A 27,635-nucleotide genomic window follows, 5' to 3' on the forward strand; every position below is an offset into this window, starting at 1 on the left:
GACTGTTCCAGTGGTGGGTGACGTGAAGCCTGATTCTCTGCTATGACATGAAGACTGATTCTCTGCTGACATGAAGCCAGATTCTCTGTTACGGGACCTCTCTCTCTTCTGCCTGGGTGCCTGGGCCTAAATATATGACAATGGACTGTTACAGTGATGGATGACGTGAAGCCTGATTCTCTGCTATGATATGAAGACTGATTCTCTGCTGACATGAAGCCAGATTCTCTGTTACCGGACCTCTCTCCTCTGCCTGGGTGCCGGGACTTAAATTTATGACAATGGACTGTTCCAGTGGTGGGTGACGTGAAGCATGATTCTCTGCTATGATATGAAGACTGATTCTCTGCTGACATGAAGCCAGATTCTCTGTTACGGGACCTCTCTCCTCTGTCTGGGTGCCGGGGCCTAAATATATGACAATGGACTGTTCCAGTTTTGGGTGACGTGAAGCCTGATTCTCTGCTATGACATGAAGACTGATTCTCTGCTGACATGAAGCCAGATTCTCTGTTACGGGACCTCTCTCCTCTGTCTGGGTGCCGGGGCCTAAATATATGACAATGGACTGTTCCAGTTTTGGGTGACGTGAAGCCTGATTCTCTGCTATGACATGAAGACTGATTCTCTGCTGACATGAAGCCAGATTCTCTGTTACGGGACCTCTCTTCACTGCCTGGGTGCCGGGGCCTAAATTTATGACAATGGACTGTTCCAGTGGTGGGTGACGTGAAGCATGATTCTCTGCTATGATATGAAGACTGATTCTCTGCTGACATGAAGCCAGATTCTCTGTTACGGGACCTCTCTCCTCTGTCTGGGTGCCGGGGCCTAAATATATGACAATGGACTGTTCCAGTATTGGGTGACGAGAAGCCTGATTCTCTGCTACGACATGAAGACTGATTCTCTGCTGACATGAAGCCAGATTCTCTGTTACGGGACCTCTCTCCTCTGCCTGGGTGCCGGGACCTAAATTTATGACAATGGACTGTACCAGTGTTGGGTGACGTAAAGCATGATTCTCTGCTATGACATAAATACTGATTCTCTGCTGACATGAAGCCTGAATCTCTGTTATGGGACCTCTCTCCTCTGCCTGGGTGCCTGGGCCTAAATATCTGACAATGGACTGTTCCAGTGGTGGGTGACGTGAAGCCTGATTCTCTGCTATGATATGAAGACTGATTCTCTGGTGACATGAAGCCAGATTCTCTGTTACGGGACCTCTCTCCTCTGCCTGGGTGCCGGGGCCTAAATATCTGACAATGGACTGTTCCAGTGTTGGGTGACGTGAAGCATGATTCTCTGCTATGATATGAAGACTGATTCTCTGCTGACATGAAGCCAGATTCTCTGTTACGGGACCTCTCTCTCCTCTGCCTGGGTGCCTGGGCCTAAATATATGACAATGGACTGTTACAGTGGTGGATGACGTGAAGCCTGATTCTCTGCTATGATATGAAGACTGATTCTCTGCTGACATGAAGCCAGATTCTCTGTTACGACATGAAGACTGATTCTCTGCTGACATGAAGCCAGATTCTCTGTTACGGGACCTCTCTCCTCTGCCTGGGTGCCGGGACCTAAATTTATGACAATGGACTGTACCAGTATTGGGTGACGTGAAGCATGATTCTCTGCTATGACATAAATACTGATTCTCTGCTGACATGAAGCCTGAATCTCTGTTATGGGACCTCTCTCCTCTGCCTGGGTGCCTGGGCCTAAATATCTGACAATGGACTGTTCCAGTGGTGGGTGACGTGAAGCCTGATTCTCTGCTATGATATGAAGACTGATTCTCTGGTGACATGAAGCCAGATTCTCTGTTACGGGACCTCTCTCCTCTGCCTGGGTGCCGGGGCCTAAATTTATGACAATGGACTGTACCAGTGTTGGGTGACGTAAATCATGATTCTATGCTATGACATGAAGACTGATTCTCTTTTACGGGACCTCTCTCCTCTGCCTGGGTGCCGGGGCCTAAATTTATGACAATGGACTGTTCCAATGTTGGGTGACGTGAAGCCTGATTCTATGCTATGACATGAAGACTGATTCTCTGCTGACATGAAGCCAGATTCTCTGTTACGGGACCTTTCTCCTCTGCCTGGGTGCCGGGGCTTAAATATATGACAATGGACTGTTCCAGTATTGGGTGACGTGAAGCATGATTCTCTGCTACGACATGAAGACTGATTCTCTGCTGACATGAAGCCAGATTCTCTGTTACGGGACCTTTCTCCTCTGCCTGGGTGCCGGGACCTAAATATCTGACAATGGACTGTTCCAGTGGTGGGTGACGTGAAGCCTGATTCTCTGCTATGATATGATGACTGATTCTCTGGTGACATGAAGCCAGATTCTCTGTTACGGGACCTCTCTCCTCTGCCTGGGTGCCGGGGCCTAAATAACTGACAATGGACTGTTCCAGTGTTGGGTGACGTGAAGCCTGATTCTCTGCTATGATATGAAGACTGATTCTCTGGTGACATGAAGCCAGATTCTCTGTTACGGGACCTCTCTCCTCTGCCTGGGTGCCTGGGCCTAAATATCTGACAATGGACTGTTCCAGTGGTGGGTGACGTGAAGCCTGATTCTCTGCTATGGGACCTCTCTCCAATTGATATTGGTTAATTTTTATTTATTTTATTTTAATTCATTTCCCTATCCACATTTGTTTGCAGGGGATTTACCTACATGTTGCTGCCTTTTGCAGCCCTCTAGCCCTTTCCTGGGCTGTTTTACAGCCTTTTTAGTTCCGAAAAGTTTGGGTCCCAATTGACTTTAATGGGGTTCGGGTTCGGGACGAAGTTCGGGTCGGGTTCGGATCCCGAACATTTCCGGGAAGTTCGGCCGAACTTCTCGAACCCGAACATCCAGGTGTTCGCTCAACTCTAGTCAATAAGTTATTCCAGTAAGTCATCTATTTCCACAGATAAAGAAGGCAGTACCGGTATATATATGTGTATAGTGTCACTTGCCTGTGTTGCTATGTTATTCGGACTCCTTCCTGATCTTCCTGGTGCTTGTGTTGTCGGGTGGTTATGATAGCTGTATCTTCAGGTTTCCACTTACGAACGCGCACGGTCCCGGCCGGTGACGCGTGCACGTGAGGGGAACCCAGGCTGGTGATCCACGAGGACGCTGCTTTCGTGCAACGTCACACTCAGGATGGATGCTCTCTAGGACCAGAATACTTCCAACGCGTTTCGAAATTACTGAATTTCTTCATCAGGGAACCAGAAATTAGCGCCAATGAGCAGATCATCTGGAAATGACACTGGGGGCACGCCCCCTCTTCTCCACCAATAGGAAGCCGTCTCTCTCCAGCCCACCTTACCTGCGGCCGCAATAAAAGGAGCTGCGCGGGGCTTCTCTTCATTACTGATCTCCGCTCTGCAGCAGTGACAACCGAGCTCCCAGCATGCCCGAGCCCGCCAAGTCCGCCCCAGCGCCCAAGAAGGGCTCCAAGAAAGCAGACACCAAGGTCCAGAAGAAGGACGGCAAGAAGCGGAGGAAGAGCAGGAAGGAGAGCTATGCCATCTACGTCTACAAGGTGCTGAAGCAGGTGCACCCCGACACCGGCATCTCCTCCAAGGCCATGGGCATCATGAACTCCTTCGTCAACGACATCTTCGAGCGCATCGCAGGGGAAGCCTCCCGCCTGGCTCACTACAACAAGCGCTCCACCATCACCTCCCGGGAGATCCAGACCGCCGTGCGCCTGCTGCTGCCCGGAGAGCTGGCCAAGCACGCCGTCTCCGAGGGCACCAAGGCCGTCACCAAGTACACCAGCGTCAAGTGAGCGCCCCCCGCTCTCTGGACCCAAAGGCTCTTCTCAGAGCCCCCACCCTGTCTCCAGCAGAGCTGCTCCCCGTTCTCACAGTGGCTGCGGTTTCCTCACTGTCAGCTAGATGAGATGCGGTACCGCTAGTGGAAGTTACAATACAAGCTATCCTGCTCCATGCCCATTCACTACTCCCATCATCCTCCTCCATGCCCATTCACTACTCCCATCCTCCTCCATGCCCATTCACTACTCCCATCATCCTTCTCAGTGTGGCGCTCTCTGGGGACAAGCTGTGCGGCCGCTCAGGACAGGAGGACGAGGCTCCGCTCCTACGGGCACATAACGGCTGAGGGGTCCAGAGCTCTGCTATTGGCGGGGAGAGCTCAGGATCTCGTCGCTCATTTGAATTTCCCGCCTATAGTTGAGCCGCTGATCTACAGGAGGAGCCGGTCATGTGACCCGTACCAGCGCCGCTCATTGGCGTCTTTGTCTCTGCAGCTCCGGGACGGATTAACCCCTCAGTCTCCGAGCACAGCTCGTCTTGTGGCTGCGGGGGCAGGAGCGGTGGAGAACACCCGGGGCTCGGGATTTACATTACTGGGGCTTTCTGTATTGTAGACCTCCGGCTGTACTGAGCACAGGGCGCCGCTGATCTCGGACAATTGTCCGGCTCTCCGCCCCATGATGTGCGGGCGGTGTTAACCCCTCAGTCTCCGAGCACAGCTCGTCTTGTGGCTGCGGGGGCAGGAGCGGTGGAGAACACCCGGGGCTCGGGATTGTAGACCTCCGGCTGTACTGAGCACAGGGCGCCGCTGTTCTCGGACAATTGTCCGGCTCTCCGTCCCCTGATGTGCGGGCGGTGTTAACCCCTCAGTGGCTGAGCGCAGAAGGAATTGTAGCTTCTCCCCGGGAAGATGTGGGCGGCTCTGAGAAGAGCCTTTGTGCTGTGAGGACGGAGGCAGCATTAACTCCCGAAGCCGTAGAGAGTGCGGCCCTGGCGCTTGAGCGCGTAGACCACGTCCATGGCGGTGACGGTCTTCCTCTTGGCGTGCTCGGTGTAGGTGACGGCGTCCCGGATGACGTTCTCCAGGAAGACTTTCAGCACCCTGTAACGGTCAGCAGAGGAAGAGACCGTAGAGCAGGACTCAAGTACAGTGCAGCAGACAAGGAGGCTGAAGTAGAAACCGGCTTTATTAAAAGAGAACTCTAACTGCCGGAGAAGCAGATTTACAATATGAACAGCTTGAGAATTCACAACAAAGATAATGGAAATTTGCATAAAGAACACAAATGAATCACAACCACAAGTACAGACAATAGCAGGCTACTCTCTTCTAGGTAGTCCTATCTGTCCCCGCTACCCGGGGTGCACCTCTACGGTGCACTAAACTAAATCCTATTCCACTATGTCCTAGCTCAGGTTAGCATCAGTGCACTCACAGTTCGGTGTCCGCACATGCAGGCAGGTACAGTCTGGGTCCCGATCTGGTTGCTTGCTTGCTTGCTTCAGCGTGGCTCAGCTCTGGCCTCTCTTTGTAGTCTCTGTAACTCTGGTTAGAGATAATCAGCAGCTCTGGACGTGTAATCAGGCAGGGCCTGGAATTCACTCACAGTTCCTCTGGTAAGTGCCTCACACTACAGCAGACAGCACACAGATACCATGTCACAGCAGGCAGGGAGAAATCGCTCTAATCTTCCCTGTGGATCTCCCTCTCAGTGCACAGCGTCCTTCTTCCTGTGTCCTCAGACACCTTCAGCCCAGGCTCATTGCTCAGCCCGGGAAAAACACTTAACTCCTTGTCCTCTGGAAACAACTCCTCTCACTGTCCTACTCAGCCACAGTGGCCTCTGGTGGCTGGAGGGAAACATGACAGTCTGCTATATATATATGTGTTGGAAATGTTGCTGGATGATCAGGGCTGCCTCTTACATGCCTCCCCACTTAAAGGTGGCCGTCCTCGGCCTTGCTATATAGTCCATAGAAATAATGGTTAATGTAACTTTTTATACAGCAGTACAACATTGTCCACAATACATACAGGTGGACCAAATGAACTCATCAGCAGCGTACCTGTTTGGTGGAACCCCTGCAGTAAGCCTACTGGATCTCCGGAGGTCCTGGCTATCTGTTACGACCTGACTCTCTCCACTAGGAACTGCCAGTCTGGATTCATCCACCACAATAGGAGGTTCGGGTGTGTCCGAGGGCCCCTCTCCATTACGGGCTGGCAATGGTTCTGTGACAGTGCCTTCATCACCTGTAACCTGGGAGGCTTCTTCAGTGTTGGGAGCAGTCCACCAGTCTTCACCATAATCTCCATCAGAGATAACAAGTTCTGAGTATGGGGCAGGAGGAGGTGTCCTCTGAACAGGTGCGGGATCTTTGGACCGGCATGGCCGTAACATATTCCTATGTAGAGTCCGTGAAGCAAATTCCTCATTCTCAACCTGCACTTCGTAGACCGGACCATTAGGGTACACTCTCTTGATCACTTTATACGGCTGTACTTCCCAACGCTCACTCAACTTGCCTCTGGGACGTTTCTCTCGTACCAGTACCCGATCCCCAGGCTGCAATGGAACCTCCTGAACTGGAGGACGGTCTGTATGAGCTCTCTCCTGTAACCGCTGACCTGCCAACCGGCGAATGGTCTGGAGACGCCGACGGTGTTCTTTCACCCATGAGGTGGTTGATCGCTCTATTAGGTCTTCTGGCTGTTCTAGGTTTAATTCCACGATCTCTCGACCAGCCCTACCGAACAGTAACATGTATGGGGTGTAACCGGTGGTGGTGTGGACACGATTATTGTAAGCCCAGACTAATTCTGGCAGGTAGTCAGGCCAGTGTGCCCTCTTGTCTTCTCCTAGCGTCCTCAGCATTTGCAGCAATGTGCGGTTAAAGCGCTCACAGGCTCCGTTTCCTTGGGGATGATAAGGAGTTGTCCTGGATTTTTCAATGCCGTACAGTCGATGTAGCTCTTCCATCACTTTTCCTTGAAAGCACGCCCCTTGATCTGAATGGATCCGCTTTGGACACCCATAGACCCGAATGAAGTCTTGACAAATGGCTCGTGCAGCGGACTCGGCCGTCTGGTCCCGAGTTGGGGTGACTACTGCAAACTTGGAGAAGTGGTCGATCATGACCAGGCAATACTGTGGACCTCTTGACGATTGTCCCACAAGAAGATAGTCTATCATCAACACTTCCAGCGGTTCTGTGGTCTGGATGGACTGTAGGGGTGCTCTCTGTTCTGTACTCTTCGTGAGTTCACACACTCGACACTGTCGGCAAACTTCTTCAACTGTGGCCTCCAGTCGCGGACAATACACATAACGCTGCAGCCACTGGTATGTCTTGACTGGCCCGAAGTGAGCTCCAAACTCATGAGCCTCTTTGGCTATCTCCCGTGCCATTCTTCTGGGTATCACTACCTGCCACCTCGCCTCTAGGTCGGCAGGCTGTTGCCACTTGCGGAACAAAACAGCTCCATGCACTTCCAGTCTGTCCCATTGATGTAGAACGGACTTCATCTCGGCATCCAGATCAGTCCTTTCTTCTTTGTTGGGTTTCCTGCACTGGGTTACCCAGCTTTTCATTTGCTGCAGTCCAATGTCTTCATCTTGCAATCTGCCCCATTCTTCATTAGTTCTCCCCAATGCTTTGGGTAGCTTACGGGCCTCCCCACTTGTCTGGGCCGCGACTGTTGGGGGAGCGAACTTGCGGAAGTCAGGAGTTTCATCTTCTTCCTTTTGTTCATCCATATCCCCTACTGGAGTTTCAAAAGTAACCCTCGAGAGACCATCAGCATTAGTGTTCTCTGTAGCGGAGCGGTAGCGAATTGAGAAGTCATACTTTGCGAGGCGAGCCGCCCAGCGTTGCTCCAGGGCTCCCAACTTGGCCGTACCCAGATGGGCCAGGGGATTGTTATCCGTCCGTACGAAGATCTTAGCTCCTGTCAGATATCCTGCAAATTTCTCCGTCATAGCCCACACCAGGGCAAGGAGTTCCAGCCGGAAGGAACTGTAGTTATGGGGGTTTCGCTCCGTATCTCGCAAGGATCTACTGGCATAAGCGATCACTCTCTCATGTCCATCCTGTACCTGCGACAGGATTGCCCCAAGTCCGTAGAGGCTGCCATCAGTAGCTAAGATGAATGGTTTATCAAAATCGGCATAAGCCAAGATGGGGGCCGATGTCAGGGCTTCTTTCAGGGCCTGGAAGGCCTCTTCCTGTTTCTGTCCCCAGGGGATACTTTGGCCCTTGGGTTGCCCAGCCGTTCCTCTCAACAACTCATTCAGAGGGCCCGCTATTTTTGCGTAGTCTTTGATGAACCGCCGGTAGTACCCAGTCAGTCCCAGGAAGGCCTTCAACTCACGCAGTGTTCTCAGCACTAGCCATTGTCGTATTGCAGCCACTTTGTCTTGGGACGGTAGCACTCCGTCTTGGGACACCCTATGGCCCAGGTACTCGATCTCCCTCTTGAAGAGATGACACTTCTTTGGCTTTACCTTCAGTCCATGGGATCGCAGTCGCTCGAGTACCTGCCCTAGCCGATTCAAGTGTTCTTGAAAAGTAGCAGAGTATACGATGATATCGTCTAGGTATATCAGAGTGGCTTCAAAATTCAGGTCTCCCAGGCATCTCTCCATCAGCCGCTGGAAGGTTCCAGGGGCATTAGTCAGTCCGAATGGCATCCTGTTGAATTCAAATAACCCCATGGGGAGTATGAATGCTGTCTTTGCCTTGTCCTGCTCAGCCACTGGTACTTGCCAGTACCCACTTGCTAGATCCAGGGTGGAGAAGTATTTGGCTCGTCCTAGAGCCGTCAGAGACTCCTCGATGCGTGGCAGAGGATATGAGTCTCGCGCAGTGCAAGCATTCAACCGCCGGTAATCCACACAAAATCGAATAGTGCCGTCCTTCTTCTTGACAAGCACCACTGGGGCTGCCCAAGGGCTCTGGCTTCCCCGCACCACTCCGGAATCTATCATCTGTTTCAATAGCGTCTTCACTTCCTGGTACAACTTGGGCGGAATCTGTCGATATCTCTCCCGAATTGGTGGAGTGTCCCCCGTCGGTATCTCATGTGTGATAGCATTCGTGCAGCCAAAGTCATCGGCGTGGCGGGCAAACGCAGCCTGATTCTCCCACAGCATGGTTTCAACTGCTCGCTGTTGGTCTAAACTGAGAGCCTTAACATCTATCTCCATTTGATCCAAGATGGTTCCCCCATTCCATTCTGGGGTCGGCGCCTCTTCTGCACTGGCAGTAACTGCCAGGGTCGAACCAGCATCCCCTACCGGAGCTAGAGTCACTTCTCTCTGACTCAGGATTTCTCCCTGATGTAGGTACACACGAGCCAGTTCCACCCCTGGCGTCAAGGGAACTTCTAGATATCCCACATTCACAGCTCTTATGGGTACTCGTCCATTCTGGACCACTCCCAGTGTCCGGGCCACCAGGACGTCCTGACCCAGCTCTCCTAGGCCTGTTGGTTCAACAAACACCTCCATGCCTTCAAGATTACGGAAAGTTCCCACAGGTAACGTCAGCACGGTCTCCCGACCAGGGGGAAGGGTGAAGGTAGCCTTTCCTGGCGCTCGGATCGTTCCCACCGCCTGGTGTGCTGGTACACTTTTCTGTGTTCCACAAAAACGGATTAGCCGTTGAAATGCTTTCTGGGTAGGTTTGTGCGGGGTGGCTTGTTTCCAGTAACCCGGCCCCCGTTTGGTGAACATGATCTGATCCAATTCTCGCAGGATATTCATGCCCATTATCACCGGCACATCTTCTTTGAACGTTTCGGGGACCAACAAGATACCTTTCCGCCCCACTTCCTGTCCACACAGCCGTACATTCATCCACACGACCCCTGTGACAGGAATCTGTTGTTGGTTTGCCGCTGTAACCCGGACCAGTGTCTCTCGTTCTGGCTTGGCCAGCGCTTGAAAGTAACGGTAGAAGAATGACTCGGGCATAGTTGTCACCTGAGACCCAGTATCCACTAAGCAGTCGACAGGAACACCTTCGAACTCAGCTCGTATAGTGGGGCACCCTGCGACCAGGTGTTCGGAGCTTTGCTGGGTAACTTGGCTCTCCACCTCCCCTGCAGTACGCCCCACTACTGCAGGGGTCGGTAGTTTAACGGCAGCTCTTGGCGTCCAGCTGGATTATTCCGACACTCTCTGGCGAAATGTCCTAGATCTCCACACCGCCAACACTGTGCCCCTTGACGGCCCACTTTTAGCCTGCGAGTGGGAGGTTCCCTCAGAGCTTGGCTGGATGGCCCCACTGAAGGGTAATGAGGGGCTTGATGGTATGGTAAACTAGCATAAGGGCATTCGGGTGTAGGAACCCACGGAGTCGCCTGATAGGTTTGTTGTCGGGCTGGATAGGCAGCCTCAGTAGTATGGCGCGACTCTATCCGTTTCTCCAGGTGTGTCAACTTTTCGTGCATGGCACTCAGGGAGCTCTGCAAGTCTTGTACCACTCTGACCAGGGCTTCCTCATTTCTTGTAACCCCGGGGGGTGTAACGGTCTGGGTCCGTATTACTCCAGAAGCATAGCCGTCTTCTTTGTTTCGCGTCACGGCCTCTGCCAAAATTTGTCGAAAGGTTAGGGTAGGGTCTACTCTGACTCGTTCCCGCAGAGCCTGTTTCAGGGGATTGCTGTAGAGCCCCAGAATAAATTGTTCCCGCAGTATCCGGTCTATGGGTCCCATGCCAGTAACCCCATCTGCCTCTTTTTTTTGTACCTCGGCCAACACTTCCTGTAGGGCTGTAGCGTACTGAGAGACACCTTCATCTTCCCGTTGAATCCGGTAAAAAAACTTCGCCCGGAGGTGCCCTGCACTGGCTGTTTCCCCATATATTTCTTCCAGGAATCTCACCATCTCTTGCAATGTATTGCGCGTGGCTTCTGGTTGTAGGAGAACATTTCTTCGGGCCTCACCCTCGAGAGCGGCCAAAGCAATTTCTACTTGTAGTTCTGGGCTGACATTGTAAATCCTAACAGCATTCTGTAACCTTGTCACCCAGTCTGACAGTGTCATGTTCTGGCCATCAAATTTGGGTAGCAAGTTGAACAACGTGCCAATAGGAAGGGCCCTTGTAAGGGTTCCACCATTGCCTGAGGTACTCACATTAACATCATGCACATTGCCTTCAGCCGCCTCCATCTCTGTGACTGTACCCTGCTCGCAGCGCCACTTGTAACGGTCAGCAGAGGAAGAGACCGTAGAGCAGGACTCAAGTACAGTGCAGCAGACAAGGAGGCTGAAGTAGAAACCGGCTTTATTAAAAGAGAACTCTAACTGCCGGAGAAGCAGATTTACAATATGAACAGCTTGAGAATTCACAACAAAGATAATGGAAATTTGCATAAAGAACACAAATGAATCACAACCACAAGTACAGACAATAGCAGGCTACTCTCTTCTAGGTAGTCCTATCTGTCCCCGCTACCCGGGGTGCACCTCTACGGTGCACTAAACTAAATCCTATTCCACTATGTCCTAGCTCAGGTTAGCATCAGTGCACTCACAGTTCGGTGTCCGCACATGCAGGCAGGTACAGTCTGGGTCCCGATCTGGTTGCTTGCTTGCTTGCTTCAGCGTGGCTCAGCTCTGGCCTCTCTTTGTAGTCTCTGTAACTCTGGTTAGAGATAATCAGCAGCTCTGGACGTGTAATCAGGCAGGGCCTGGAATTCACTCACAGTTCCTCTGGTAAGTGCCTCACACTACAGCAGACAGCACACAGATACCGTGTCACAGCAGGCAGGGAGAAATCGCTCTAATCTTCCCTGTGGATCTCCCTCTCAGTGCACAGCGTCCTTCTTCCTGTGTCCTCAGACACCTTCAGCCCAGGCTCATTGCTCAGCCCGGGAAAAACACTTAACTCCTTGTCCTCTGGAAACAACTCCTCTCACTGTCCTACTCAGCCACAGTGGCCTCTGGTGGCTGGAGGGAAACATGACAGTCTGCTATATATATATATGTGTTGGAAATGTTGCTGGATGATCAGGGCTGCCTCTTACAACCCCGCGGGTCTCCTCATAGATGAGGCCGGAGATGCGCTTGACGCCTCCCCTGCGAGCTAGACGGCGGATGGCAGGCTTGGTGATGCCCTGGATGTTATCACGGAGCACCTTCCTGTGCCGCTTGGCGCCGCCATTCCCGAGCCCTTTCCCTCCTTTACCGCGACCAGACATCTTCTAGGTGTGAGCAGAAAGCAGTGACTGCTCAGCCCAGAGCCCTCCTTTATATGGAGCATGGGCGGACCTGGAGGAGAACTGCACGGAGAGGTCTCCTTTCTGGGGGCGGGGCTGTGCCTGAACTCCAGGCCCCGCCCTCCCGCTCTGATTGGCTGAGCTCAGAAGTGCTGGTGGTTTTCATTTTCCAGCCTCCGTATTACCAGCCTGTAAATGACATTATATTAAAGATTAACGCCTCTATAATATATTATCAACCTCAACATTATAGCCTCCACATTATATTACAGCCTCCATACTACCAGCCTCTGCATTACATTACAGCCTCCACCTTACATTACAGCCTCCACCTTACATTACAGCCTACACATTTTATTACAGCCTCTGCATTACATTACAGCCTCCATATTATATTACCAGCTTCCATATTATATTACAGCCTCCATATTACCAGCCTGTAAATTACATTACAGCCTCCATACTACCAGCCTCCACATTACATTACAGACTCCAAATTATATTACAGCCTCCATATAACATTACCGGCCTGCACATTATATCCTCTGCATTATATTAAAGTATCTACATTACAGCCTTCATATTACATTACCAGTATCCACATTATATAACAGCCTCCATATTACTGGCCTCCACATTATATAACAGCCTCCATATTATATTACAGCCTCCACATTATATTACATCCTTCATATTACCGGCCTCTGCATTACATTACAGCCTCAATATTACATTACCCGCCTCCACATTATATTACTGCTCCCTATTACCTGCCTCTACATTACAGTCTCCATATTACATTACCAGCCTCCATATTTTCAGCCTCCACATTTCATCACAGCCTCCATATTATAAGCCTCTACATTACATTTCAGCCTACATACTACCAGCCTCCACAGTACATTACAGCCTCCACAGTACATTACAGCCTCCACATTATATTACAGCCTCCATACTACCAGCCTCCACATTACATTGCAGCTTCTATATTACATTTCAGCCTCTATTTTATATTATCAACCTCAGCATTATATTGCAGCCTTCATATTTTCAGCCTCTACATTACATTATAGCCTCCACATCATATTACAGCCTCTATATTACCAGCCTCCACATTAGATTACAGCCTCCATGTTACATTTCCAGCCTTCGTATTACCGGCCTCTACATTAAAGTTTCCATGTTACATTACCGGCCTCCACATTATATTACAGACTTCATATTATCAGTCTCTACATTACATCACAGCCTAAACATTATGTTACAGCCTCCATATTTTCAGCCTCCATATTGCTAGCCTCTACATTACATTACAGTCTCTATACTACCAGCCTCCACATTACATCACAGCCTCCATATTACCAGCTTACATTTAAAATTACCGGCCTCTGTGTGATATTACAGCCTCTGTATTACTGGCCTCTACATTACAGTCTACATGTTACATTACCAGCCTCCATATTATATTACAGACTCCATATTACCGTTCTCCACATTGCAGCACTGCTTCCACAATATATTACAGCCTTCATATTACCAGCCTCTGCATTAAATTACAGCATCCAAATTATATTACAGCCTCCACTTAACATTACCTGTCTCTATGTTACATTACCGGCCTCCATGTTACATTACAGCCTCTGTATTACTGGCCTCTACATTACAGTCTACATGTTACATTACCAGCCTCCACATTATATTACAGACTCCATATTACCGTCCTCTACATTACATCACAGCCTAAACATTGTTACAGCCTCCATATTTTCAGCCTCCACATTATATGACAGCCTCCATATAACTAGCCTCCACATTACATTATAGCCTCCACATTATATTACAGCATCTATATTACCAACCTCCACATTACATTACAGCCTCTGTATTATATTACCAGCCTCTACATTATATGACAGCCTCAATATTACTGGCCTCTACATTACAGCCTCCACATTATATGACAGCCTCCATATTATGGGCATCTACATTAAAGCATCCACATTATATTACAGCCTCCATATTACATTACCAACGTCCACATTATATAACAGCCTCCACATAATATTACAGCCTCCATGTTACATTTCCAGCCTTCATATTACCGGCCTCTACATTACAGTCTCCATGTTACATTACCAGCCTCCACATTATATTACAGACTCCATATTACCATCCTCTACATTACATCACAGCCTCCATATTACTATCCTCTAAATTACAGCCTCTATACTGCCATTCTCCAAATTATATTACAGACTCCATATTACCAGCCTCTACTTAACATTACCGGCATCCACATACTATTACAGCCTCCGTATGACGGCCTCTACATTACAGTCTCTATGTTACATTACCGGCCTCCACATTATATTACAGACTTAATATTATCGTCCTCTACAGCCTCCATATTTTCAGCCTCCATATTACTAGCTTCTACATTACATTACAGTCTCTATACTACCAGCCTCCACATTATATTACAGCCTCCATTTAACATTGTCGGCCTTCATGTTATATTACAGCCTCTGTATTAATGGCCTCTACATTACAGTCTACGTGTTACATTACCAGCCTCCACATTATATTACAGACTCCATATTGCCGTTCTCTACATTACATCACAGCCTAAACATTATGTTACAGCCTCCATATTTTCAGCCTCCACATTATATGACAGCCTCCATATAACTAGCCTCCACATTACAGCCTCTACATTACATTATAGCCTCCACATTATATTACAGCCTCTATATTACCAACCTCAACATTACATTATAGCCTCTGTATTATATTACCAGCCTCTACATTATATGACAGCCTCAATATTACCCGCCTCTACATTACATTACAGCCTCCATATTATATTACCGGCCTCCACATTATATGACAGCCTCCATATTATGGGCCTCTACATTAAAGCATCCACATGATATTACAGCCTCCACATGATATTACCAGCCTCCATACTATATACTGTCCTATACCATACTGTGCTGTACTATACTAAACTGTGCTGTACTATATTGTGCTGCACTATACTATACTGTGCTGTACTATACTATAATATACTGTGCTGTACTATACTATACCGTAATATACTGTGCTATAATATACTGTGCTGTACTATACTATAATATACTGTACTATAATATACTGTGCTGTACTATACTATGCTGTACTATACTATACTGTGCTGTACTATACTGTGCTGCACTATACTATACCGTAATATACTGTGCTATAATATACTGTGCTGTACTATACTAAACTGTGCTGTACTATATTGTGCTGCACTATACTATACCGTAATATACTGTGCTATAATATACTGTGCTATAATATACTGTGCTGTACTATACTATAATATACTGTACTATAATATACTGTGCTGTACTATAATATAATATACTGTGCTGTACTATGGTATACTATGTTGTACTGTGCTGTACTATAATATACTGTGCTGTACTATACTATAATATACTGTGCTATACTGTACTATACTATAATATACTGTGCTGTACTATGCTATACTATAATATACTGTGCTGTACTATACTATAATATACTGTGCTATAATATACTGTGCTGTACTATAATATACTGTGCTGTACTATACTATAATATACTGTGCTGTACTATACTATAATATACTGTGCTATAATATACTGTGCTGTACTATACTATAATATACTGTGCTATACTATACTGTGCTGTACTATACTATAATATACTGTGCTATAATATACTGTGCTGTACTATACTATAATATACTGTGCTGTACTATACTATAATATACTGTGCTGTACTATACTATACTGTACTATACTATAATATACTGTGCTGTACTATACTATACTGTACTATACTATAATATACTGTGCTATAATATACTGTTCTGTTCTATACTATATCGTGCTGTTCTATACTATACTATACTGTACTATACTATAATATACTGTGCTGTACTATACTATAATATACTGTGCTGTACTATACTATGCTATACTGTACTATACTATAATATACTGTGCTGCACTATACTATACTGTGCTGTACTATACTATACTGTGCTGTACTATACTGAGCTGTACTATAATATACTGTGCTGCACTATACTATACTGTGCTGTACTATACTATAATATACTGTGCTGTACTATGGTATAATATACTGTGCTGTACTATACTATACTATACTGTGCTGTACTATACTATAATATACTGTGCTGTACTATACTGTACTTTGCCGTATTGTCCTGAGATTACGGAGGTGCAATGAGGGGGATTATAGGGGCAGTTTTCTCCACATTTCTTACTCCCCAGAATATTTCCGGGGGTCAGTAAAGCGGGGTCCATACTCTGCCCCATTGTACCGGCACCCCCTCTGCTGCAGCCCTGGCCACAAGACGCATCTCTGCTCCCTGAGAGCCCTGTACACACATGAGGCGGCATCACTGCAGCGGGGAATGTGCGGGGACACGGAGCACTGGAGCCCGGGAGCCGGCAGGGAGCGGAGGCCGCCGCCTGTGTTACCCTCCCGGGCTCTCCGCGGCTCCAGCTCCTCCCCGCAGCGTCCGAGCAGCTTCCTGCGGCCCCACCTTGTGGGGAAGAGCCCTGGGATGGGGGCGAGGGCCGGGAAGAGAGGGAACGAGCCCCCGCAGCGGAGCCATCGGGCCGGATCCAGCCGGATGTGCAGAACGTCAGGCAGAGCGGGAGGACTGTGGCGGAGATCCCGGGGCCTGCTCCCGCCTCCTCCGCCACAGACGGCGGCACACGGTGAGGGGGGATGTCCGGGAGGAGGCAGGCGCGGAGAAGGCGGCCTCTGCTGTCCGGTTCTAGCCGCTAAAGGGCTCTTCTCCCGGGCAGGGAAGCACAAGGGGAGAGCGGAGCTGCAGCCGGGCTGAGGGGTGAGGGCGGGGCCTGTGTCTAGTGTCAGCCAATAGCCGCGCAGGAGGGCGGAGCTCAGCAGCCAATCACTGCGCAGCGCTCCACATATAAGAGGCGGCTCCGGCCTCAGTGTTTTCTACAGAAGTCTTTGTATTTCAGTCCCACACAAGATGGCAGAGACCGCGCCAGCAGCCGCCGCCGCTCCTCCCGCCGAAGCGGCCGCCAAGTCCAAGAGGCAGCCGAAGAAATCCGCCGCTGCAGGGGGCGCCAAGAAAAGCAAGAAGCCGTCCGGTCCCAGCGTGTCCGAGCTCCTCGTCACAGCCGTGTCCGCCTCCAAGGAGCGCAGCGGGGTGTCTCTGGCCGCCCTGAAGAAGGCTCTGGCTGCAGGAGGATGCGATGTGGAGAAGAATAATAGCCGCATCAAGGTGGCCATCAGGGCTCTGGTCACCAAGGGGACCCTCACCCAGGTGAAGGGCAGCGGCGCCTCCGGCTCCTTCAAGCTCAACAAGAAGCAGCAGGAGACCAAGGACAAGGCGGCCAAGAAGAAGCCGGCAGCCAAGAAACCTGCAGCTACTGCGGCCAAGAAACCCGCTAAATCCCCGAAGAAGCCCAAGAAGGCTCCGGCCAAGAGCCCGAAAAAGACCAAGAAACCAGCCGCGGCCAAGAAAGCAGCCAAGAGCCCCAAGAAGCCGAAGGCTGCCCCCAAGCCCAAGAAGCTGGCCAAGAGTCCGGCTAAGAAGGCGGCCAAACCCAAGGCTGCCAAGAGTCCGGCTAAGAAAGCGGCGAAAGCCAAGAAGAGCGCGGCCAAGAAGTAACCGGCGCCGCCCGCACCTCTCCCCAAAGGCTCTTCTCAGAGCCACCACCTCCTCCTCAGACGAGCTCCACTCCGCCCTTCTGCCCTCGTTCTCCGCTCACAGCGGGCGGGGCTCCGGCTCCTCTGCGGGAAGGAATAGGGTTAACCCTGTCAGCGCCGCTCTCTTCAGTCTATCAGGGCCTCTCTGCTCGGCTGATAACCGCCCCGCCCCTCACTGCGCCCCGCCCTCTGCTGGTAGTGATGCCGCCGCTGAGTGTACTGTGCGTGCAGGGGGATCGTGCGCTCTATCCCTGGACACCAGCGCAGCGATGGAGCCGCTCTTCTCCGCACAGTGAATACGGGACTGTTCTCCCCTTCTCCGGTGTGGAGCGGGAGCAGGCGGCCACTGACGGGTTAATGCTGAGCAGCTACGGGGGGCGGGGCTATGTAACTAGTACCATGGCTTTTGAAATTCCCGCTCAATTAACGTCCGGTTAGAATTCAGCGGCCGTGTATAAGCTCCGCCCCCGACTCATCTGAATGGATGCGAGCCCCGCCCCCGGCTCTCTGAATGGATGATGTGAGCTCCTGCTGCTCCGCCCCCCGCTCCTGCTCTTCTCAGAGCCCCCACCTTCTCTAGGACGGAGCTGCCGCATTGTGTGAATACATGGAAGCCTCATGTCCGAGGCGGATTATTCCCTCGTTATAGACCACTGATCGGGAGGATGAGGGGAGTAGTGACACTGAGGATGGGGGGGAGTAGTGATTGTACACTTGAGGAGGATGGGGGGAGTAGTGATTGGACACTTGAGGAGGATGGGGGAGTAGTGATTGGACACTTGAGGAGGTAGTGCAGGACGAGCGGCTGGATGGATCCACAGAGCCGGGCACTCGGGGATACACCGGGACACTGTGCTATGGGGGCGGCCGGCAATTGGTGGAGAAAAGGGGGCGTGTCCTCACGAGCCTTTTTAGGTCATCTGCTTCCTCATTGGCTGCAGGATTTGGCGCTGAAAACCGGATTTGGATTCAGCCAATCACAGAGGAGTTCTCCCTGCGCCACCCGGGTATAAGAGGTGACGGGCGGAGCGGGGCTGTCAGTCTCATCTGTACAGAGCAGAGAACGATGTCTGGACGCGGCAAACAAGGAGGCAAAGTGCGGGCTAAGGCCAAGACCCGCTCATCCCGGGCAGGGCTCCAGTTCCCGGTCGGCCGTGTGCACAGGCTCCTCCGCAAGGGCAACTACGCCCAGAGGGTGGGCGCCGGCGCTCCCGTCTACTTGGCCGCTGTGCTCGAGTATCTCACCGCCGAGATCCTGGAGCTGGCCGGCAATGCCGCCCGCGACAACAAGAAGACCCGCATCATCCCCCGTCACCTGCAGCTGGCCGTGCGCAACGACGAGGAGCTCAACAAGCTGCTGGGCGGAGTCACCATCGCCCAGGGCGGCGTCCTGCCCAACATCCAGGCCGTGCTGCTGCCCAAGAAGACCGAGAGCAGCAAGCCGGCCAAGAGCAAGTGAGCCCGGCTCTGCCCCGCCCCAAACCAAAGGCTCTTCTAAGAGCCGCCCACATGGTCTGTACGACTGAGCTGGCGATGCCGCTGATCTCCGCTGTGGAGGCGTCACACAGGGGCACTTACCGCTCCTGACTAGAGATGGGATGTTTTACATGAATGGAGTCTTTGGCTTCAGTCGCTGACTCGGGCTGACCAGTGACCCGGAGCCGGATAGGTAATAAGTGTTAGACCAGTGGTGCCCTGACGGAGGACTAGAGGGGGAGCTGGGGGCACTGGTCTGGGCATTATACTGAGTGGGGGGCACTGCTGGAGGCGTCCTATTATATGGACAGCACTGGGAGGGCTTTATACCGCTGCAGCCTGGTCCTAGACTCCGTGTGCTGCTCTAGTGACTCGGAGAATAGGAGGAGTCTATAAGTCAGTAGGATGATGGGATTCTTAGCCTCAGCGCACGACCCCCTGTCCTGTGTGCGCCTCCGCTCCCCCTGCTGCTCGGACACGGATCGGACAGCACTACTCCGGACATAGTGCGGGCAGACATTGCTGCTGGAGAGGGTTTGGCCGCTGATCTCTAACCGGACTGTAATTGAGCGGGAATTTCAAAAGCCAGAGATCAGCCAATCACTGTAAAGCACTTGTTCTATAGCTCCGCCCCCTTCCCCCGCAGCGCTGAGTGGAGAGGGCGGTGGGCAGGGAGGATGGAGGCGGTTATCGGTCACGTTCAGCGAGTCCCTGATAAACGGGGGAGATACAAAGAGAGCGCCTTCTGGATAAAGGAACTGCTCTTACCAATCACAGTGCTGAAAGGGTTAACCCGCCTCCTGTGAGCAGAGGTGAAGGGCGGAGTGGAGCTCGTCTGAGGAGGAGGTGGTGGCTCTGAGAAGAGCCTTTGTTGGGTGCGGGGCGCAGATCTAAGCCCTCTCCCCACGGATCCTGCGGGCCAGCTGGATATCCTTGGGCATGATGGTGACCCGCTTGGCGTGGATGGCGCAGAGGTTGGTGTCCTCGAAGAGCCCGACCAGGTAAGCCTCGCTGGCCTCCTGCAGGGCCATGACGGCCGAGCTCTGGAAGCGAAGGTCGGTCTTGAAGTCCTGGGCGATCTCTCTGACCAGGCGCTGGAAGGGCAGCTTCCTGATGAGCAGCTCGGTGGACTTCTGGTAGCGCCGGATCTCCCGGAGAGCGACGGTCCCGGGCCGGTAGCGGTGAGGCTTCTTGACTCCGCCAGTGGCGGGGGCGCTCTTCCTGGCGGCCTTAGTGGCCAGCTGCTTGCGGGGAGCTTTCCCGCCGGTGGACTTACGTGCTGTTTGCTTGGTTCTGGCCATGGCGCTGCAGAGATCTGTACACAGCAAGAGAATGAGGCGAGGAGCGGACCGTGCAGATCATTTATACTCCCGGCCTCGTCCTCATTGGCTCATGTAAACCACACCCCTACATCCCTATTGGTTTATTCGTACAGTGATGTGCCCGCCAAAACCTCCATTACCAATCACCGTTCACAAGAGGCGGAGCCCAACCTCATCCTATCCGCCAGTCCAAACTGATGGGCGTGTCTCCAGGTAATAAGCCCCTCCTACATGAAGCGGGCGGTCAGTCCCTTCCCACCACCTCCTCCTCAGACGAGCTCCACTCCGCCCTTCTGCCCTCGATCTCCGCTCACAGCGGGCGGGGCTCCGGCTCCTCTGCGGGAAGGAATAGGGTTAACCCTGTCAGCGCCGCTCTCTTCAGTCTATCAGGGCCTCTCTGCTCGGCTGATAACCGCCCCGCCCCTCACTGCGCCCCGCCCTCTGCTGGTAGTGATGCCGCCGCTGAGTGTACTGTGCGTGCAGGGGGATCGTGCGCTCTATCCCTGGACACCAGCGCAGCGATGGAGCCGCTCTTCTCCGCATAGTGAATACAAGACTGTTCTCTCCTTCTCCGGTAGGACGGTCGTGGGGAGCGGGAGAAGAGGGCGGAGCTACAGAACAACTATGTTACAGTAATTGGCTGATACCCGCCCCTCACTGCGCCCCGCCCTCTGCTGGTAGTGATGCCGCCGCTGAGTGTACTGTGCGTGCAGGGGGGTCGTGCGCTCTATCCCTGGACACCAGCGCAGCGATGGAGCCGCTCTTCTCCGCACAGTGAATACCGGACTGTTCTCCCCTTCTCCGGTAGGAAGGTCGTGGGGAGCGGGAGAAGAGGGCGGAGCTACAGAACAACTACGTTACAGTAATTGGCTGATCTCTGGCTTTTGAAATTCCCGCTCAATTACCGTTCAGCGGCCGTGGAGGAGCAGTCCATTACACACAGGGGGACGAACCCTCTGCAGCAGCAATGTGCTCGCCGCATGTCAGGAACGGTAAGTGCCCCTGTGTGACGCCCGGACCATCAGAGCACAGGACGCCTCCACAGCGGAGAAGGGGAGAACAGTCCGGTATTCACTGTGCGGAGAAGAGCGGCTCCATCGCTGCGCTGGTGTCCAGGGATAGAGCGCACGACCCCCCTGCACGCACAGTACACTCAGCGGCGGCATCACTAACAGCAGAGGGCGGGGCGCAGTGAGGGGAGGGGCGGGGCGGTTATCAGCCGAGCAGAGAGGCCCTGATAGACTGAAGAGAGATGTTAGCCCCGCCTCTCCCCCCCCCCGGCTCAGCTTAATGGATGGATGTGAGTTATGCCCTTCCTGTTGCTCCGCCCCCGGCTCTGCTGAATAGATGGAGGTGAGCCCGCCCCTCTATGTGCTCCGCCCCCGGCTCAGCTGGATGGATGTGAGGCTGCCAATTGGTAGAGTGGAGACACCACGTGATCCTCTCCTCCAGTAGATCGGCGCGCAGTCAGCAGCAGCTCATTTGCATGGCCCGTGTATAAATACCGCTGCGGAGGGAGGAGGAGAACAGACGAGATTGTGTCTTCAGTCAGAATGCCCGAGCCCGCCAAGTCCGCCCCAGCGCCCAAGAAGGGCTCCAAGAAAGCCGTCACCAAGGTCCAGAAGAAGGACGGCAAGAAGCGGAGGAAGAGCAGGAAGGAGAGCTATGCCATCTACGTCTACAAGGTGCTGAAGCAGGTGCACCCCGACACCGGCATCTCCTCCAAGGCCATGGGCATCATGAACTCCTTCGTCAACGACATCTTCGAGCGCATCGCAGGGGAAGCCTCCCGCCTGGCTCACTACAACAAGCGCTCCACCATCACCTCCCGGGAGATCCAGACCGCCGTGCGCCTGCTGCTGCCCGGAGAGCTGGCCAAGCACGCCGTCTCCGAGGGCACCAAGGCCGTCACCAAGTACACCAGCGCCAAGTGAGCGCCCCCCGCTCTCCGGACCCAAAGGCTCTTCTCAGAGCCCCCACCCTGTCTCCAGCAGAGCTGCTCCCGCGTCTCCCCGTTCTCACAGTGGCTGCGGTTTCCCTCACTGTCAGCTAGATGAGATGCGGTACCGCTAGTGGAAGTTACAATACAAGCTATCCTGCTCCATGCCCATTCACTACTCCGATCATCCTCCTCCATGCCCATTCACTACTCCCATCATCCTCCTCCATGCCCATTCACTGCTCCCATCCTCAATGCCCATTCACTACTCCCATCATCCTCCTCCATGCCCATTCACTACTCCCATCCTCCTTCTCAGTGTGGCGCTCCCTGGGGACAGGCTGTGCGGCCGCTCAGTGGAGGACGAGGCTCCGCTCCTACGGGCACATAACGGCTGAGGGGTCCAGAGCTCTGCTCCTATTGGCTGGGAGAGCTCAGGATGTCGTCGCTCATTTGAATTTCCCGCCTATAGTTGAGCCGCTGATCTACAGGAGGAGCCGGTCATGTGACCCGTACCAGCGCCGCTCATTGGCGTCCCGGTCTCTGCAGCTCCGGGACGGATTAACCCCTCAGTCTCCGAGCACAGCTCGTCTTGTGGCTGCGGGGACAGGAGCGGTGGAGAACACCCGGGGCTCGGGATTTACATTACTGGGGCTTTCTGTATTGTAGAGCTCCGGCTGTACTGAGCACAGGGCGCCGCTGATCTCGGACAATTGTCCGGCTCTCCGCCCCCTGATGTGCGGGCGGTGTTAACCCCTCAGTCTCCGAGCACAGCTCGTCTTGTGGCTGCGGGGGCAGGAGCGGTGGAGAACACCCGGGGCTCGGGATTTACATTACTGGGGCTTTCTGTATTGTAGACCTCCGGCTGTACTGAGCACAGGGCGCCGCTGATCTCGGACAATTGTCCGGCTCTCCGCCCCCTGATGTGCGGGCGGTGTTAACCCCTCAGTGGCTGAGCGCAGAAGGAATTGTAGCTTCTCCCCGGGAAGATGTGGGCGGCTCTGAGAAGAGCCTTTGTGCTGTGAGGACGGAGGCAGCATTAACCCCCGAAGCCGTAGAGAGTGCGGCCCTGGCGCTTGAGCGCGTAGACCACGTCCATGGCGGTGACTGTCTTCCTCTTGGCGTGCTCGGTGTAGGTGACGGCGTCCCGGATGACGTTCTCCAGGAAGACTTTCAGCACCCCGCGGGTCTCCTCATAGATGAGGCCGGAGATGCGCTTGACGCCTCCCCTGCGAGCTAGACGGCGGATGGCAGGCTTGGTGATGCCCTGGATGTTATCACGGAGCACCTTCCTGTGCCGCTTGGCGCCGCCTTTCCCGAGCCCTTTCCCTCCTTTACCGCGACCAGACATCTTCTAGGTGTGAGCAGAAAGCAGTGACTGCTCAGCCCAGAGCCCTCCTTTATATGGAGCATGGGCGGACCTGGAGGAGAACTGCACGGAGAGGCTGGGGGCGGGGCTGTTCCTGAACTCCAGGCCCCGCCCTCCCGCTCTGATTGGCTGAGCTCAGAAGTGCTGGTGGTTTTCATTTTCCAGCCTGTAAATTACATCATATCCTCCGCATTATATTACAGCCTCCATATTCTATTACAGCCTCCACACTACCAGCCTCTGCATTACATTATAGCCTCCACATTACATCTATGTTTCTATTACAGCCTTCGTATTACATTACCAGCCTCCATATTATATAACAGGCTCCATATTATCGTCCTCTACATTACATCACAGCATAAACATTATGTTACAGCCTCCATATCATATGGCAGCCTTCATATTACCGGCCTCTACATAACATTACAGCCTCCACATTATATTACAGCCTTCATATTAAATTAACAGCATCCACATTATATAACAGGCTCCATATTAACAGCCTCCATATTATATTACAGACCTCTACATTACATTACAGCCTCCACATTATATTACATCCTTCATATTACCGGCCTCTGCATTACATTACAGCATCCATATTATATTGCTTCCTCCCTATTACCGGCCTCTACATTTCAGCCTCCACATTACAAGCCTCCACATTATATTACAGCCTCTATATTACATTACAGCCTCTATATTACATTACAGCCTCTATTTTATATTATCAACCTCAGCATTATTTTGCAGACTTCATATTTCCAGCCTCTACATTACATTATAGCCTCCACATCATATTACAGCCTCTATATTACCAGCCTCCACTTTAGATTACAGCCCAGCAATGTCTGCCCGCACTATGTCCGGAGTAGTGCTGTCCGATCCATGTCAGAGCAGCAGGGGGGAGCGGAGGCGCACACAGTACAGGGGGTCGTGCGCTGAGGCTAAGAATCCCATCATCCTACTGACTTATAGACTCCTCCTATTCTCTGAGTCACTAGAGCAGCACACGGAGTCTAGGACCAGGCTGCAGCGGTATAAAGCCCTCCCAGTGCTGTCCATATAATAGGACGCCTCCAGCAGTGCCCCCCACTCAGTATAATGCCCAGACCAGTGCCCCCAGCTCCCCCTCTAGTCCTCCGTCAGGTCACCACTGGTCTAACACTTATTACCTATCCGGCTCCGGGTCACTGGTCAGCCCGAGTCAGCAACTGAAGCCAAAGACTCCATTCATGTAAAAGATCCCATCTCTAGTCAGGAGCGGTAAGTGCCCCTGTGTGACGCCTCCACAGCGGAGATCAGCGGCATCGCCAGCTCAGTCGTACAGACCATGTGGGCGGCTCTTAGAAGAGCCTTTGGTTTGGGGCGGGGCAGAGCCGGGCTCACTTGCTCTTGGCCGGCTTGCTGCTCTCGGTCTTCTTGGGCAGCAGCACGGCCTGGATGTTGGGCAGGACGCCGCCCTGGGCGATGGTGACTCCGCCCAGCAGCTTGTTGAGCTCCTCGTCGTTGCGCACGGCCAGCTGCAGGTGACGGGGGATGATGCGGGTCTTCTTGTTGTCGCGGGCGGCATTGCCGGCCAGCTCCAGGATCTCGGCGGTGAGATACTCGAGCACAGCGGCCAAGTAGACGGGAGCGCCGGCGCCCACCCTCTGGGCGTAGTTGCCCTTGCGGAGGAGCCTGTGCACACGGCCGACCGGGAACTGGAGCCCTGCCCGGGATGAGCGGGTCTTGGCCTTAGCCCGCACTTTGCCTCCTTGTTTGCCGCGTCCAGACATCGTTCTCTGCTCTGTACAGATGAGACTGACAGCCCCGCTCCGCCCGTCACCTCTTATACCCGGGTGGCGCAGGGAGAGCTCCTCTGTGATTGGCTGAATCCAAATCCGGTTTTCAGCGCCAAATCCTGCAGCCAATGAGGAAGCAGATGACCTAAAAAGGCTCGTGAGGACACGCCCCCTTTTCTCCACCAATTGCCGGCCGCCCCCATAGCACAGTGTCCCGGTGTATCCCCGAGTGCCCGGCTCTGTGGATCCATCCAGCCGCTCGTCCTGCACTACCTCCTCAAGTGTCCAATCACTACTCCCCCCATCCTCCTCAAGTGTCCAATCACTACTCCCCCCATCCTCCTCAAGTGTCCAATCACTACTCCCCCCCCCATCCTCAGTGTCCAATCACTACTCCCCTCATCCTCCCGATCAGTGGTCTATAACGAGGGAATAATCCGCCTCGGACATGAGGCTTCCATGTATTCACACAATGCGGCAGCTCCGTCCTAGAGAAGGTGGGGGCTCTGAGAAGAGCAGGAGCGGGGGGCGGAGCAGCAGGAGGGGAGGGGCTCACATCATCCATTCAGAGAGCCGGGGGCGGGGCAGAAGGGGCGGGGCTCGCATCCATTCAGATGAGTCGGGGGCGGAGCTTGTCCCCGGCCGCTGAATTCTAACCGGACGTTAATTGAGCGGGAATTTCAAAAGCGATGGTACTAGTTACATAGCCCCGCCCCCCGTAGCTGCTCAGTATTAACCCGTCAGTGGCCGCCTGCTCCCGCTCCACACCGGAGAAGGGGAGAACAGTCCCGTATTCACTGTGCGGAGAAGAGCGGCTCCATCGCTGCGCTGGTGTCCAGGGATAGAGCGCACGACCCCCCTGCACGCACAGTACACTCAGCGGCGGCATCACTACCAGCAGAGGGCGGCGCGGGTATCAGCCGAGCAGAGAGGCCCTGATAGACTGAAGAGAGCGGCGCTGACAGGGTTAACCCTATTCCTTCCCGCAGAGGACCCGGAGCCCCGCCCGCTGTGAGCGGAGATCGAGGGCAGAAGGGCGGAGTGGAGCTCGTCTGAGGAGGAGGTGGTGGCTCTGAGAAGAGCCTTTGGGGGAGAGGTGCGGGCGGCGCCGGTTACTTCTTGGCCGCGCTCTTCTTGGCTTTCGCCGCTTTCTTAGCCGGACTCTTGGCAGCCTTGGGTTTGGCCGCCTTCTTAGCCGGACTCTTGGCCAGCTTCTTGGGCTTGGGGGCAGCCTTCGGCTTCTTGGGGCTCTTGGCTGCTTTCTTGGCCGCGGCTGGTTTCTTGGTCTTTTTCGGGCTCTTGGCCGGAGCCTTCTTGGGCTTCTTCGGGGATTTAGCGGGTTTCTTGGCCGCAGTAGCTGCAGGTTTCTTGGCCGTCGCCGGCTTCTTCTTGGCCGCCTTGTCCTTGGTCTCCTGCTGCTTCTTGTTGAGCTTGAAGGAGCCGGAGGCGCCGCTGCCCTTCACCTGGGTGAGGGTCCCCTTGGTGACCAGAGCCCTGATGGCCACCTTGATGCGGCTATTATTCTTCTCCACATCGCATCCTCCTGCAGCCAGAGCCTTCTTCAGGGCGGCCAGAGACACCCCGCTGCGCTCCTTGGAGGCGGACACGGCTGTGACGAGGAGCTCGGACACGCTGGGACCGGACGGCTTCTTGCTTTTCTTGGCGCCCCCTGCAGCGGCGGATTTCTTCGGCTGCCTCTTGGACTTGGCGGCCGCTTCGGCGGGAGGAGGAGCGGCGGCTGCTGGCGCGGTCTCTGCCATCGTGTGAGACTGAAACACAAAGACTCCTGGAGAAAACACTGAGGCCGGATCCGGGGCCGCCTCTTATATGTGGAGCGCTGCGCAGTGATTGGCTGCTGAGCTCCGCCCTCCTGCGCGGCTATTGGCTGACACTAGACACAGGCCCCGCCCTCACCCCGCTCAGCCCGGCTGCAGCTCCGCTCTCCCCTTGTGCTTCCCTGCCCGGGAGAAGAGCCCT

At 53.1% G+C, this 27,635-nt stretch overlaps 9 protein-coding genes across 9 annotated transcripts; 4 read left to right on the plus strand and 5 right to left on the minus strand.

The window, feature by feature from the left end:
* The first annotated feature begins 3,430 nt into the window (after positions 1-3,430).
* LOC122923660 (histone H2B 1.1-like) lies at positions 3,431-3,811 on the plus strand. The gene has a single exon (XM_044274514.1). The coding sequence runs from the start codon at positions 3,431-3,433 to the stop codon at positions 3,809-3,811; it is 381 nt and encodes a 126-aa protein (XP_044130449.1).
* A 949-nt stretch (positions 3,812-4,760) lies between these two features.
* On the minus strand, positions 4,761-12,005 carry LOC122923661 (histone H4-like). Its single transcript, XM_044274515.1, has 2 exons — positions 11,835-12,005; positions 4,761-4,901 (listed from the first exon to the last, which is right to left on the minus strand). The coding sequence occupies exons 1-2, from the start codon at positions 12,003-12,005 to the stop codon at positions 4,761-4,763; spliced, it is 312 nt and encodes a 103-aa protein (XP_044130450.1).
* Positions 12,006-17,030: 5,025 nt separating this feature from the next.
* LOC122923663 (histone H1B-like) lies at positions 17,031-18,152 on the plus strand. The gene has a single exon (XM_044274518.1). The coding sequence runs from the start codon at positions 17,083-17,085 to the stop codon at positions 17,725-17,727; it is 645 nt and encodes a 214-aa protein (XP_044130453.1). The 5' UTR covers positions 17,031-17,082; the 3' UTR covers positions 17,728-18,152.
* A 534-nt stretch (positions 18,153-18,686) lies between these two features.
* Positions 18,687-19,403, plus strand: LOC122923668 (histone H2A type 1-like). Its single transcript, XM_044274523.1, has one exon. The coding sequence runs from the start codon at positions 18,832-18,834 to the stop codon at positions 19,222-19,224; it is 393 nt and encodes a 130-aa protein (XP_044130458.1). The 5' UTR covers positions 18,687-18,831; the 3' UTR covers positions 19,225-19,403.
* Positions 19,404-20,030: 627 nt separating this feature from the next.
* LOC122923678 (histone H3) lies at positions 20,031-20,548 on the minus strand. Its single transcript, XM_044274533.1, has one exon. It carries the CDS (start codon positions 20,540-20,542, stop codon positions 20,132-20,134), a length of 411 nt encoding a protein of 136 aa, XP_044130468.1. The 5' UTR covers positions 20,543-20,548; the 3' UTR covers positions 20,031-20,131.
* A 1,494-nt stretch (positions 20,549-22,042) lies between these two features.
* Positions 22,043-22,535, plus strand: LOC122923669 (histone H2B 1.1). Its single transcript, XM_044274525.1, has one exon. It carries the CDS (start codon positions 22,117-22,119, stop codon positions 22,495-22,497), a length of 381 nt encoding a protein of 126 aa, XP_044130460.1. The 5' UTR covers positions 22,043-22,116; the 3' UTR covers positions 22,498-22,535.
* A 451-nt stretch (positions 22,536-22,986) lies between these two features.
* On the minus strand, positions 22,987-24,032 carry LOC122923677 (histone H4). The gene has a single exon (XM_044274532.1). It carries the CDS (start codon positions 23,851-23,853, stop codon positions 23,542-23,544), a length of 312 nt encoding a protein of 103 aa, XP_044130467.1. The 5' UTR covers positions 23,854-24,032; the 3' UTR covers positions 22,987-23,541.
* A 517-nt stretch (positions 24,033-24,549) lies between these two features.
* LOC122923667 (histone H2A type 1-like) lies at positions 24,550-25,848 on the minus strand. The gene has a single exon (XM_044274522.1). It carries the CDS (start codon positions 25,650-25,652, stop codon positions 25,260-25,262), a length of 393 nt encoding a protein of 130 aa, XP_044130457.1. The 5' UTR covers positions 25,653-25,848; the 3' UTR covers positions 24,550-25,259.
* An 856-nt stretch (positions 25,849-26,704) lies between these two features.
* LOC122923662 (histone H1B-like) lies at positions 26,705-27,434 on the minus strand. The gene has a single exon (XM_044274517.1). It carries the CDS (start codon positions 27,416-27,418, stop codon positions 26,771-26,773), a length of 648 nt encoding a protein of 215 aa, XP_044130452.1. The 5' UTR covers positions 27,419-27,434; the 3' UTR covers positions 26,705-26,770.
* Positions 27,435-27,635: the final 201 nt, after the last annotated feature.

The sequence above is a fragment of the Bufo gargarizans genome, unplaced genomic scaffold (assembly GCF_014858855.1).
Source record: "Bufo gargarizans isolate SCDJY-AF-19 unplaced genomic scaffold, ASM1485885v1 original_scaffold_1801_pilon, whole genome shotgun sequence".
Taxonomy (NCBI): domain Eukaryota; kingdom Metazoa; phylum Chordata; class Amphibia; order Anura; family Bufonidae; genus Bufo; species Bufo gargarizans.